We start from the raw sequence: 15,106 nt of genomic DNA on the forward strand, positions 1-15,106 counted from the left end.
AAAAGCCTCTCTTTTTCAACAGCAGAGACTGCCTTTACCACTGAACACATCACAAAAAACTCTGCTCTTTTCTGCTAAATAGTTGCTCTCTCTCGTCAATTCAAACAAAGCCAGAGAAGCAGATGAAATTTTTGAACATCAGGTTTTATATTTTCTCTCAATAAAGTGACAGCAAAACAGAAGCGAGCTCTCACATTCTCTATCACCAAAAAATCCACAGAGAAGAAATAATTGCTATGTCAGGGTGAGGGTGACTATTCAGAAGTTGTCAGACACAGTAAATAAATACAGTCCCAATGAAAAAGCAGATGTCCATCCACATGAGACGAAATGACTAATTTTAGTATTCTCTATTATAAGAATCTGCTCTGTCAGGCTCACAACTGGATCCAGTCCACAGTTAAGAACAAACACATCTTACTCTTCCCCAGGAAAAACAAAACTGAAAAACATTTGGAGAGGAACAAAAAAGAATAAAAGTCATCTGTTTTCTGGAACTGGCAGTTTCTCCAGTGAGATATGCAACTAACTTAGTGCTTGCCAATACCAATGCAGCAGCAAGACTCCACTGTCCCCATAGTTCCAGCAGTAACAAAGGTATTGCCGCAAAGGACAGGAATTCGAGGCTTGAAAAGAATAGTATTTGGGAAAATGAGCTGTGTCGTACTGAAGACATCAAACGTCAGCTCTTCTGAAAGACAACTGAAATAGTCTGGATAAAGTCAAACAGCAGCTGGCTTGGCTGTGTTTCATATTCGAATTCCATACAAGGAGCTCACTTAAAAATTTTTATTAAGCCAGGTAGGACCACAGCTCTTGGTGAAAAAAGTCACAGGATACTGGCATTTTCTATATACTGATAAGCTAACTAGAAAAAACAAGAATGGCTAATAAGGATGCATTTGGACCTAGTAACAATGCTGAACTACCCTTCACCTAGTAGGAATTTGTAGGAAAACATGGTACCTTTTTGTTAGTTATGGCTGAAAAATCCTTACGCTTTCAGGTGCACATGCCTTTTCCAGGTCTGAGAGGAAAGATGTTTAACTAAGACACAGCCAGCAGAATGACTAGGTGCCTGCCAGCATTATGGGTTGTGGCATGAGGACCAAAGCTCTCTGATGCACTGGACAATGCTGAAAGACTGATTTGGTTACTAAGAGTTCGCTCTTGGCTATATTTTCCTCTTCAGTAACAAGGCTGGTAAACCCAAGAGAGGGCACTGGCATGTAAGCAGGTGGCTCTAACAAGAGAAACCTGTGTGTTTTACACACGGAAAAAAGTCTTTGAGCTCAGTATTTGCTTTTGTTTCACAGTAGATGAGAAAGGCTACTGAGGGAAATCTGTGCTATAACCCACTGCAGGTGCAGGGCTGGGGAGTAAAAAAGAGAGCATAACCCAGGTAGTTTCTCCCATAAGAAATCCAAACAGGGAGCTGTGGAACTTCTCAAAGGTCTCCCTGGAGACCCCAGCCATTTGGCAAGTAAGGACAGCTCCTCTCATCTACCAGAGCACGCTGCACACCTTGCCTGCTGCTATTGCCTAGAAGGAAAGTGACCGATACTTGATGGTTCTACCTTAAATATTTTTAAAAACCCCATAATGTAACATTTCTTATAAGAACATGCAGGGAAAAAAAGAAAATCAGTCTATATTAAGATTACTCAAAAAAGGATAAATCATATGACTAATATAATAAAAATCTAGTGTTGGCCTAGGGAAAAGCACAGAACCATCTGCACCGAAAGAGTTACAAACAACTGAAAATGTGAGGCTAGAATGCATACTAGATTTTGGCAGGAGCCTGACCTGCACTCCTGGCACCTGCTATCATCTACTGAGGGTCTGCCAGATCCCCATCAGTTCTAAATATCTGAATGCAACCCATGGAATTTTAAAAACAGATTGTACTTCTTAGGTACAAACCAATACCTGTCTGTGTTAAGGACATATGTTGCAAGAAATTAAAATAAGCTTAGGAGTGATAAAAATTCATTGAGTCTGATTTTCACGCTACATCTGTGAAGACTTAATTGTCAGTTAAGCAGGATGTTTCAGAACTGATTAAGTTCCACTGAATTTATTAAAAAAAAATAATACTGAAGTAATCTGTCAAAAGTATTCAGAACCCATGGCAGAAAAAATCCCAGAGAGATTTTCTGTGGTATGCTGGCAGTATGTTATAAACATAGTTGAAATAGTATGTGGTGTTCTACAAAAATTAAAATAAATCTTTACAAATAGGAAAAATAGTCAAAGAATGATTGTATGAGTTCTTGAAATTTGCTTATATGTATAAAAAAAAAAAGCGACTTCTCTGTTAAGTGTTTTAAATTTCACAGTAGCATGTCACAAAACTGGAATACTTGACTAAAGTAGAAACTGTTGCAAGGCATCTGAAGTTCTAAGGCAGCTGATGTTTATACAACAAGCAGACTTCTGTTATTAATAACCAGATCTTTCCATTACTTGTACTACAAGTATTCTGTATGCGCACAATATATTTTCATTCGTTTCAAGGAATCTGTTTTCCATTCAGATGCCGTTAAATAACCAATAACTTTCACACTTTAAATAACTAAATCCTTCAAGATGTGTGTTGAGACCACTTGCCTCTTGCTCGCAACTCTGCCGAAGCCTGACCAGTTTTATTATTGGTACTATTTTTGTGCCTAGTTTTAAAAAATTGCTTTCATTCATTGAGAAGTTGCAATGTATCTTCTCATTAACAATAGTTTTTCAGAAAGCTAAAGGGCTAGTAATGTATTTTCAAAGCATAAGATCTTGCCAAAGTTTTTACCTAATCAGTAAGCACTGCAGTCAATTGAGATAAGAACTCTCATTCTGCATCATTCTCCAGCCAGTCAGCAATGCCACAAAGGGAAAACCAAGAATTAATCACAACAAAGCCACAAGCTCACTATAACCTTACTGTTGTCTCATACAGACATAACCACAAAACTAAAAGTGTAATTAATACAGTGTCAGTATAATTTTAAGGATCAGAAATATATCTTCCTATTTGACCTTACAAGGAACATATCCCAGGTACCTTCAAGCACTGTCTTGTAACATGGTTCAAGGCATGAAAATGGAACAGGGGACAAAAGGACACCTCTTCCCTTTTCAATGCTATGCTAAAACCTGCTGCTTCTTGAGTGATTTTGCTCCATGGTTCCCCTTCCTCCAAACATCACTGCTCAGTCCTTCCCTCCTGCTCCCCCATCCGACCGTGCACACTTCCCTGCTGCTGCAGCTGCAGGGGCTACAGTGCTGGAAGCCAGCTCTTGCTCTTGCCTAACACCTCTGCTCTAATTGCAGAACCTTTTGGATCTATTTTTCAAACTCTCAACCTAACAAGTTTTTCTGAAAAAAAAGAGTAAATAAGTCAGTGCAGTGGCCAGTAGTTAATACACCAAAAAAGCAGCCTGACCAACATACTAGACTTGATTGCTGTGGGGTGGAAGACCTCATTTCCCCTTAAGATTTCCATCTTTAATTCTGCTATGTAGTACCTCATGATGCAACTGCTATGAAAATGCATTAGTCTTTATTCTTATTTCACAGTAGAGGTTATGTCTAGACGCAAATACACATTACCAGAATTATAGGAATTCTGCAGTATTTCTACTGTTTCTAGATAAAGAATTATTTCTCTTCAAACCAATCTCATGAAGATCATTGGTGTTGCATCAGACAACCTATGTAACTAAATTACCAGTGTTAACATACATATTATTGCAGAGAAGAAGAAAAAACACCAAGATCTTATTTAGCTTACCTATTTACCAACGGTTCTCTGAGGTACAACATTTTATCCAAAATGATCTAATATTTTATCCAGAATATCAATTTTAATGTTGTATTTGGACACTTCAGGGAAAGTAAAAGGCAAAATATATAGAACATGTTACTTTAAAGACTTTCTCAGGGTTGGGGTAGGATTTTCTAATGCTGTTTGGGTGATGAAGGATAGCTGAAGATGAAAAATTCGCAGTATGGGCTGGTTACAGAAGTAGAAATTTTCAGCAAACTCCGTATCTTTGCTTATGTCTGCAGATCCCTCAACAGGAACATTACTTTCCTTTACTCATATGTTCTGGGTTTGAGTGAGTGGTGGGATTTTTTGGTAGCAGGGGAGGGGGCTATAGGGGTGGTCCCCCTGTGAGAAGCTTCGCAAAGCTCCCCCAGCTCCAAGTCAGCTCCACCTCTGCACCAAAAGTGAGCCAATCAGCTGCGCCTCTGCGATAACGTATTTAAGAAGGGACGTGGTGACGGGCAGTGGGACTGGTGAGGAGGAGTTGTGGCAGCTGCGTGAACACCAAGGTCAGTGGAGGAACGGAGGAAGAAAGGAGGGGGGAAGTGTGCCGGAGCAGAGACCCCTCTGTATCCTGTGGGGAGACGGCAGGGCGGCCCCCCTGCCACCCATGGAGATCTATGGTGGAGCAGACACTGATTTATGGCCTCTGGCTTCCGCCTTACTGATCAAGGTGCTGTGACCGAAGAAGGCCGGGGTCTTGTGGGAAAAGGTAGCCCCGCTGCTGTAATTCAGCGCTGGGAGGATTGCAGCATGCGGGGGTGTCCCACACCGGAGAAGCTCGGGAAGGGCTGCAGCCGTGGGAGGGAATCCAGTTGGAGAAAGTTGGTGACCCACAATGGAGCAGTGTGGGGAATGCTGTAGCCCATGGGAGGGACTCACAATGGAGAAAGTTTGTGGAGGACTGTCTCCTGTGAGGGGGGGACCACGATGGAGCAGGGGGAGCAAGTTCCGGAAGCTCCCCCCACTGAAGATGGAAGCAGTAGCAGCACTGACTGCACCCCCCATTCCCTGCCCCTGCGCCACTGGGGGAGGAGGTAGAGATATCGGGAGCAGAGCTGAGCCTGGGAAGAAGGGAGGGGTGGGGGGAAGGTGTTCTCAAGATGTAGCAATGCTTCTCACTGTCCTACTCTGTTACATGTTGTTAGTGTCTGTAATAAATGTATGTTCTTTTTTTTCTTCCCCTAATGAGTCTGCCTTTTGCTCGTGCCCATAAAGGGGGATTTTTCCCCATCCCAGTCCTATCTCTAACCCCAAGCCTGGCTCTCTGTCCCTTCTTATTGCCGGACGAGAAGGGAGGGAGAGTGGCTGTGTGGTGGTTGGCTGCCGACCAGGCTCAGACCACAAGATCATAACACCAATTTAATAAATGAGTAAACAACAAAGACTAAGAAGCTTTGGCTAGAAATGGCTGATTTTGTTTTATTTTTCTAAAACTCAGATGAGATTCATAAAATGACCTTAAACCATCATGTTGATTCTTTGCCTTTGCTTCACTTTACCTTCCATCTAGCTCTGTGCAAGGCATAATCTCTGTCCTGCATATGCCAGCTTGCAGAGTTCTCTACTATGTTTGGAGGATTTGAGCAACAACATATCAGTGTTAAACATACCAAACACCGAGATAGAGAGAAAATGTTCTGTTTATGAATACATTAGAAATTCAGGAAGATTTAATTCAGTTCCCAGCTGTGCCAATGACTCCACATATAACATTTCAATCCTCACTTTCCACATGGAGCTTCACCACTTACTCAAGCTTAAATCTTAGTCTCTGATTCTGAATCATAGGTTTTAGATCTGACACTCCTGCATGACTCGTATCAGTCTGATTAGTTATTGTATATAAAATGCAGGTCAAAATGAAGACACTTAAGTATAGGCATCTGAACTCTCACTAGAGGTAAAAACTCAAGATTCAGAAACAAAAAGACTGATTCAGCTTGTTCTGAAGTGCTCATCTACTGGCTGGTTCCTCTTGGCTCTTCAAACCCCACTGATCTCCACTAAGGACAATGGAGAACTCCGTTTTCTAGCCATTGCAGCCTTGCACTGTATCCTTTCCTCAGATTCTTTCACAGTCATGACCATGCTCATGCTGTGACAACATGAAGCTACACATCATATCAAACCTGCAAACATACCACAATCTTGAGCCAACCATGTTTTCACAGAAAGCTTAACCAACTCAACTTCTCCCAGCAAACTTACAACACACTGACAATAGGACTCTACTGTGGAAATACTGTCTCTGGCATACAGGTGCCACAGAACACAGGAAAATCTGTTTTACCACAGATAAAGGAGAGGTTTGGGACATGAAGATGTTACAATACATTAAATCTGTACTCAGTATATATAGAAGGATCAAGATCTTTACTGACCATGTATCAAGTATTATCATACAAGCTAGCCTGAGCATTTGCCTTCTCCTTGAAAGAAGGTGGTACTTCTGGAACAGAATAATCTTCTCCAGAAAGATTAACATAAACACAGTCCAGATTTAATGTACTGCAAATTCTTAACTATCTGAAGGATTTTTGTATATGTAGTCTTTCAAAATTTAATACAGGTTTTCTTGTATGTTCTACAGCAACAGCACAGCAGAGGTGATATTTCCATGGAGAAGCTTTAACACAATATTGGCTGTATAATCTGGAATACAAGCCTAAGTATGCACGACTGTTTAAAACACAAGTTTTACCTGAAGCTGCAAGGGTCTTTTAAAAATACTCCTGCATTGCATTGAAAATTCAGTGTAAGCTGAGCTTTATCCTTTTTACACCGGTGATCTTAAAAATGCTAGAATTTCTGATGCAACAGAGCAAATCCATATTATTCTTATTAGATATTACTAGACATTGAGAAGTGCTTATGTCACAATAAGAAAATAACAGAAAACACTTTTTCACTAAATCATCATTGCATCAGATATGACGGTTAACGTGAACATTTTACAGATTACTCTGAAGAACATGGCTAGTTTTGCAATGGTTTGCCATACATCCCCATGGTAACATTGTTTTATCACAGGATTATGTGGTGCATAGCCCGGAATCAAAAAATCCCAACAGTGCATTCAGTATGCACTGTGCTAACAAAACATTGTCATAGGTGTTTTGTACTGGCACAAATGCTGTGCCACACTACCACATCTCATTTACTGTTTGTCACTGTTTATAAGGAGGTGGCTGCTTCCTTCCATAAAATACATAATGGTAATAGAATTAGGCAAATACATATAAAAGCAATCCATTGTGAAACACTGCATTTAAAAGCAAGCAAATTTTTTTTGGATTGTGCGTTTCTTCCTTTATAGAGCTCTTTGCTTTGTCAATACGCAGAACAAAGTAAGTCTGTCAGGAAACTGCATTTGTTATCAGCTCATTCTCCTTAGATGGCAGGACTGTAAATATTTTTCTTCATTATCACCCTGACAGTAAATAACTTTTCAGGTGTGATTTAATCAACAGGAATGCCAAGATTTCACAATTTTTGGCCTACCTGTCGTGGTTTGAGCCTGGTCGGCAACCAACCACCACAGCTGGTCACCCTCCCTTCCCCCTCCCCACCTGGGAATGGGGGAGGGAATTAGAGGGGTGAAGGGAGACGCACCGGCTGAGATAGGAACAGTTTAATAATGGCAATAAAATGAGAACAATGATGACGATAGGAAAAAAAAAAAAAAAAGAAATATATATACAGGCAATGCACAACGTAATTGCTCACCACCCGCTGACCAATCCCCAGACCGTTCCCGGCCAGTGACCCCAAGATACCAAGATCCCGCAATCACAATCCCGGAAGCGAGAGAGAGAGCGAGCCCCTTCCCAACCACCCCTCCTCTATATAGTGAGCATGACATTCCATGATATGGAATATTTCATTGGCCAATTAGGGTCTGGTGCTGTGGCCATGCTCCCTCCCTGCCTCCTGTGTCTTTGCTCACAGGCAAAACATGAGGAGTCGGAGAGTCCTTGAAGTCTCGGTTGCAGCTGAAAACATCAGTGTGCTGTCAGCATTCTTCCCATACCAAACCCAAAGCTAAATCCAAAACACAGCACTCATCTATTCCCTGAAAAGAAATATTAACTCTATTTCAGCCCAAACCAGGACACTACCTTAAAGAAAATGAGTAATAGAGAAACCCATGCACCAGGAAACAAATGAGCAGAACTAGTGAACTAAGGACTATCAAGCAGGGTTCAAGATCACTTGGGTTGGATGACAGTTGATATATTTGCACTACAGTTCATCTGTTTTCTTATCTGGGAAAGTTTTCTATAATAAATCATAATTTATTGCATGTTTTGCAACCTTGTCAAAGGGCACACCTAAGATTTTTGCTTCAGTAATAAATTCTTCCCAACTGTGTACAGGAATTCATTCTACAATCTGGGCATAGCTAAAATATTTTGGTATTTTCTAACATCAGCACATTAGATCTAGCACCAGCAACTGATCTGGTTTACACAGCACCACATTTACTTTATTCTACATTTTATTATGCTTAAAAACTAACAGGAGATTTCAAAGCAATTCTCCAATGGTAATCATCAGTGAGCAAAAAACCCAAGACCATTGGCCAAAGACACCTACTCCCAACCCATAACTGCTTCTCGTCCCCTCTTTTCATTTGCTTTTTTCCCCCTTTGGGAGTGGTTATCTTTGAAGAGGAACAAAGCAACAGAATGTTGTGATCAACCTCAGCAATATTTCTTGGTGTACACAGCTAAATTGCTCGTGAGGCTGATCATATGTTCATGCCTATTACGTATGTAAAAAAAAGACAGAAACCCCAAAACTTTAGAACAGCCCTAAGCCTTTCTATTATTATATACAGCAACCAAGTGGCAAACTCCAAGCAAATATTTATGACGATGAATAGTTACTGCCAGGGTGCTTCACATTTCTCTGAGTTTTCTTTTTTTTTTTTTTTAAATTAGTAATTGATCAAAAATAGGTAGAGAATAAACAAATCATTACAGCTTTAAGTTCAGCATTACAAGACTCACCATTTGTATACAGTATCACATGTTAAAATTGCCTCTCTGTACGTCAGTAAGTGAAGGGCTTTCTAGGATTAGTGGTGGCATGACTGTTTTCCTTTCTAAAACCACTCTTCAGGGTGAAAAGGAATTAATTTTATGATATATACATAAAGTTTCCAAAAATAATTGCTGCTTTGCTATGAAGTTCACCATCTTGACCTACTCCAAATATAGCTGGACAGACACTTGAGATAGGTCTGTTTATTTTCCTAATATGAAACTCTTCTAAATACAATGAACAAACCACTGCCTTTAAAATACTTAAAACACCACATTTCCCTGCTAACAAATGCTGTGTCTGCTTGCAGTTGCAAAAAAATCTAAAATCCCAAGCAATATGACCTGAGAATTGCTTACCACTGTGTTTATGCTACTGGTTAAAGCACCCACACTAGTGATGGTTAAAAAACTGGTTTAGGAGCATTAGATTCAAGTATTAACATTTTTCTATGAATTGTCTATGATGCTATTGTTGTAAGCCTGACCTCAGTTTGAAACACTAAATATGCATTAGTGGAAGGATTTTTTTTTTTGTTCATGTGTTTTTTCTTATAATTATTTTTCTTTTCTGTTTAACGCTGCTTCTTACTCATATTAGCAAAATAACTGAAATTAACTTGGCTGCATGACAAATAAATCTTACTCACATACCACTTCATTAAAAATCTGCACGTGTACTATTATAGTTGGAATAGCCAATTAATATGCATGAACTGCTAAGACTGAAAACCACTTATTTCTCTAACCTTGCTTTCAAAGACAACTGTCTGAAACCCACACCTTCTGAACTGAAAATTTCAGTTTTCACCATCTTTCGGTGCTTCAGGCTAGAAAAGTCAAAAGAAAATCCCTTCTAGGTTAGCTTAATGATCTAAGTTTTTAAGGGGAAAGGGCTCTTTCTGTTAGCCATATATTAAAAAAAAAAAAAGTTATTTTGAGAGTCTACATGACTCTCAAGATCATAAAGTCCTTATAAGGATTTATATTCAGCTTTGTATAATATTAGACATTGTGTCAGCAGTAAAGCCACATACCCTTATCACCTATAGATTTTTGGCAGACACAAGAAAACATCTTTTATTAGATATTCTTGCATCCTATTCTTTGACTACTTGCAGTTCAGTAAACTCTGTTCTGCCCCACATTTCCCACAGGCTTGAATCAAAGTGTGCTCAGGTCTCCTTCTTCCTCCCTGTTTCTCAAGCCTTTCCCACAGTACCCTGAATTCCCTTCTGTATTTCTTGTTAAATACCCCCAAATCACTCGGACATTTGCTGAGAGCTGGGCAGAGTATCCCAGGCTATGAATGCCTTTCGCTAGACAATGTGCTTCCCTGGTCAGTAGGTGCAAACTGCAGCAAACAATGATTAAAGTTGGGATTTCCCCCTCTTTCCCTCAGCAGATGTACTAGCAGAGTATTTGTCCTCTGAGTAACAATCCTCTCTGCAGCTTGGAGAACTTAACCTTTCTAAAGCAAAAAATTATTGGGAAAGCTGTAAAAGCTGTATGTTTTGAGAAAAAGCATATATAATTTTTAAAAATTACTGTAACATGGAAATTACAGAAGACAATGCCAAAACATAAAAAAGAAGCTTAAGGAATGGGGTAGAGTTAATAAGACAAGAAAAACAGGAGGAAAGGAGGACAACCACCTATGCACTTTTTATATGTGTGCTAGTCCTATTTTCTGCTCAGAAAGCATGCTTTTAAAAGTACTTTTTCAAAAAAATGCATACAATTTTGATTTGTTCTTAACTAGGTTTTGTATAAACTAGAGGAGATTTGAAACCAGAAATCTAGAGCTGAGCTCAATGCTTCATTACACTCATTCAAGTGACTCCCATTGATTCCACTTCTAAGAAAAAAGGTCACAGAGTACTTACTGGTGAATTGGACAGCCAGATAATGGTATGAACCAGGAATGGGGTATGAACCAGGGACCAGGAATGGTATGAACACTATTATATCACAGTCCTACTATCTTCTATGGCATGTAAGTGATCGAGGAACTACATACTGCTCAGACATGCAAATTATGTAGAGATGTAACGTCATCATCAAGTCACCAGATTTCTAAATCATCAGTCTCACTGTACTTGTGTAAAGGGTAGTGGTGCCTGTGAGAATCCATATGCACAACATTTATTAGTTGACCTCTGCTGTTTTATGTCAGATAAAGGATTTTACTTCAGTGATTTGCAAGTTACACCTTTAAGGGGACCTGCAAGTTTCCTTTCCTTCACAAATACAATGATGAGAAAACAACTTACGTTCAACTTGATCGAACATTACTGAGAACAAGAAATCTCTTGGTGTCATGTAATATTCTCCTTCATATTCCAGTGATGCAAAATGCATGAAGCGATGCTTCCGAAGAGACAGTCTTTCATCCCTTTCCACATTAATGACATCTTCCTTCTGAAATAGAAAGAAAAATCCATGCAGAAAGATGGTTGCATTTGTAGATCAACTCTGTAATTAGAAGGAATCCTATACTTGATCTTGATTAACCTCAATATTTTGTGGGTAGCCACAACAAGAGACTACCAGGGATTAAAGCTTTTATGGCATATTCTTAATGAATGACATGTTTATATGACATTCAAAGTATTTCTTGGCTTCGCTGAGAGCATGCCTTAACAAAACAGCTGAGCCAAATTAATGGCTTGCTGTCACCGAAGGCTACCCTTGCTTCCTACTCCCCTGCTCTTGGCCATATGGTCCTGCATCTCCTCATTTGCCAGCTCTGAAACCTGTTGGACTCTTGCTGAGCCAAATTCAGCTCAACTAACTCAACAAAAAACTAAACCAACCAAACAGCAAATAGTATTTTGCAAGATTAGTGACTGGCTCAGCAAAGATTGAAATGTGGTCTGCATCTGTGCAAATGATCCGCTCCTGAAGTTAATTATCAAGTTGTGGAGCAAGTCCTAAGATGGGAAAATAATGATGTTCTAGTTTAAGTATGGGCCTATCTTTCAGAGAAGTTAGAAAAATGGGAAAAGCAACGAAAACACCGACAAAAGTGTCAGAGATCGTATCACCATACCCAAAGTTTCAACTAGACAAGTAAACAAAAAACTTACAATTCCTTCTTACTTAAATATTGAGAGACTCATGATCAAAAATCATTCAAGTTGACAACACTCTGACAAGTAGTAACAGCACTTACTGGCAGCAAGAGAGGACCACAGACATGGTGAAACAGAGTTATTCACATTTTAGGATTTCAGAGATAGTAAGTGAAAATAGGACAATGATTCACTGAAATTCAGAACACACTGTGTGCATTTGAACACTGATCACGGAACAATTTTACCACCAATAGCACCACTCAATCTTAGAACTGTTCAAAGATGCAAGAAAGTGAATGAAAAGCAAGAAAATCCAATGCTAAGTACCAAGATCCCAACTAGAACACACCTGAAATGTCAGTAAACAGCAAGATGGATCTGCAGCTAGGCCGGTGCCTGTGGCATTACTCAGTGTGTGGATGCAGATGAGTGGGTACAGACCAGGGCATGGCCTACCAAGGCACTGCATCACACCTTCCAGCAAACAATCACCATTTATTCATGCAGTTTCCAGTTTCTGGATCATTCCTATGGACTGCTTAGAATTTGAGCAGTCCAGTATAGTGCTGCTGTATGCTGCATTTTGCAAATTGCGTTACTCCTGAGACAGGGCAGTGTAAGCAGCGAGGGGCTTACCGGTTGATGTTAAAACCCAGGATCTGCTTTGCTGACTGTGTTCATGGGGTGAACTGCGGGACACAGGCAGGCAGACAGTATGTGAACGGAGGCGGGGGGAAGACTTGCTTGGTTTTGCTGAAGTCAGCACTGGTTATAGTGACACACAAGGTAACAGGCACCCAGTTGCACAGAAGGTTGTTAGGAAAATCGGCAACGTGCACAGATATTTGCAAAAAGCGTAGCAGGTAAAGGGGTGCTTGTGTGTTTGTGTGCACGCATCCTGGGAGTGGGCAAGTTCAGAGGTAGTAGGGCCTGTCTGAACCACTTAAAAGCTGTGATCAGATTTCTGACACTTTAGTTTTAACTTGCTGTTCCTCCAGGATGGAGACTGCTAACTCGGTCTCCTCCGCTGAGTTCGAACAATTGCAGAATCAAGCCCTAGCAGTTACATTGCCTCCACCCAGCTGACAACATGCCAGGACTTCAGTATGAATTGGCAAAGACAGTAGTGGAGCTAGCTGATACAATGAACATACAAGCTATTTTGGGACAATAGCTTCTAGCTCTCAGACAGTGCTCCAGAGTTAAAAAAAAAAACCATTAGGTTTAGTGTCAGGCTTACAAGGTAAAGGAAAGAGATGGAGAACTGATATGGATACAACAGCTCCAAATAATAGGACCCAGCGTGGTCTAAGGGTAACAACCAACTCCTTTGAAGTCAAGCACTCTGGGAACAGTAGGGTGGACCTCAAGCTGCAGCCAATAACCAGTCTATTGAAGAAAGTGGACAATGAGACATCAGAGAAGAGAATGGAGCATCGAACCTCTCTGGGCAACCTGTTCCAGTGCCTCAACACCTGCACAATAAAAAATTTCTTCCTTATATCTAATTCAAATCTACCCTCTTTCAGTTTAAAGCTATTACCCCATATCCTATCATTACATGCCCTTGTAAAGTCCCTCCCCATGTTTCCTGTAGGCCCCCTTTAGGTACTGGAAGGCCGCTATAAGGTCTCCCCAGAGCCTCTTCTTCTCTAGGCTGAACAACCCCAACTCTCTCAGCCTGTCCTCACAGAAGAGGTGCTCCACACCTCTGACCATCTTTGTGATCCTCTGGACTTGCTCAGGTAGGTCCGTGTCCTTCTTTTGTTGAGGGCCCCAGAGCTGGACACAGTACTCCAGGTGGGGTCTCATGAGAGCAGAGTAGAGAGGGACAATCACCTCCTTCAATCTGCTGGTCATGCTTCTTTTGATGCAACAAATGTTGCAGGTATCAAATCAATAGTTCATAGTTGTTGGGTATTAACATGCAACATTCTTATTAAAATCATCTCATAACATGAGCAATTTTTGCTCAACAGCAAATTAAAAAAAAAAAAGGAAAACTGCTTCACGGTTGTCCTTTAACTAAAATTATGGAATGAAAAGCAATCTTCCTGCACAAATATAAAATAAAAACATCTAGACAGGAAGAGCTAATCTTATGTCTTCAAACCAACTGGACTTTCAAGATTTTTAAGTCTTGCAATATTTATCTGAATTCTGTATAAAGCTTAACTTGCTACTGATACCAAAGCACTGAATTGCAGCAATCCACAATTTTAACTGAAATAGGTACAAGTTCACATATTAACTTCGAAGAGTGCCTTGTGTTTTGAAGAGAATGTATTTCCATCAGCATTACAATAATGCATGACTCAAGCCCCTTTCTTTTCATGAAACTAACATCCCTGACTGGCAAAACAGTCTTGGGAACATGGGTCATTTTCTTATGTAAGTCAGCTTCAAATACTAGCACAAATGAGATAAGCAAACCTTATAGACTGAAATGCATCAGCTGTGCCATCCCCTACTTTGTTCTCAAAGCTCTTGCAAAATTCCTGGTGTCTTGTCACTGTATGAGAAGCTCAGCATCTTCTAAAAGCACTCTGACCCCTCGGGACACCAGCACGAGCTACACCAGAGCTCAGCTGCTCACGTGCAACTGCTTACTACTTCTGAACAGTGTATGGCCTTCAGACTGAAAATTCAAAGCACTCTGATGGCAGTAAGACAAAGTATACCAGTTACAAAGCTGACCTTCCATCTTTATGATGATAGGTAGCTTTATTTCTGCTTCCCCTCCATGTTTTAGTGTGGTTACTGTGACAGTCTCCATAGCATACTCCAAGTATGTTAATGTTAAAGGAAAAAAAAAAAAAGTCTGTGCAACAACCAGGAGTGCAGAAGTGTAACATGAAAGCAAATTTTTGCAATTATCACACATCCCATTATTTTGCACTTTAATTTATGGAGGAGCACAAGGCAGAGCTCAGTGAAGGCCCGGAAGAGAAACGTGTACAAACAAAATAAAAAGTCTATCAAAATACTTCAAAAACGCTGAATAACTTTTACCCTCCCTTGACAATTATGAGAATAAAGACTGAAATTTCCCCAAATGGCTTGGCAATCTGCACAAAGCCTTAGAAAAAATTAATCTGAAAGATTTTATTAAAATCGTTTTTACTAGAGAAGCTGAAGGAACCAGGCTTTTTCAATCTGAAGAA

General features: G+C 40.2%; 1 protein-coding gene across 1 annotated transcript in view; it reads right to left on the bottom strand.

Moving 5' to 3' along the window:
- The window catches only part of MICU2 (mitochondrial calcium uptake 2), a 152,713-nt gene that overhangs the window by 58,459 nt on the left and 79,148 nt on the right, over window positions 1–15,106 (bottom strand). Inside the window, exon 2 of the mRNA XM_042793258.1 lies at window positions 11,139–11,286. Within this exon, the coding sequence (XP_042649192.1) occupies window positions 11,139–11,286 (148 nt within the window). The remainder of the gene's footprint in view (window positions 1–11,138; window positions 11,287–15,106) is intronic.

The sequence above is a fragment of the Tyto alba genome, unplaced genomic scaffold, assembly GCF_018691265.1.
Source record: "Tyto alba isolate M040663 unplaced genomic scaffold, T.alba_DEE_v4.0 Super-Scaffold_2, whole genome shotgun sequence".
In the NCBI taxonomy this organism is placed as follows: Eukaryota; Metazoa; Chordata; class Aves; order Strigiformes; family Tytonidae; genus Tyto; species Tyto alba.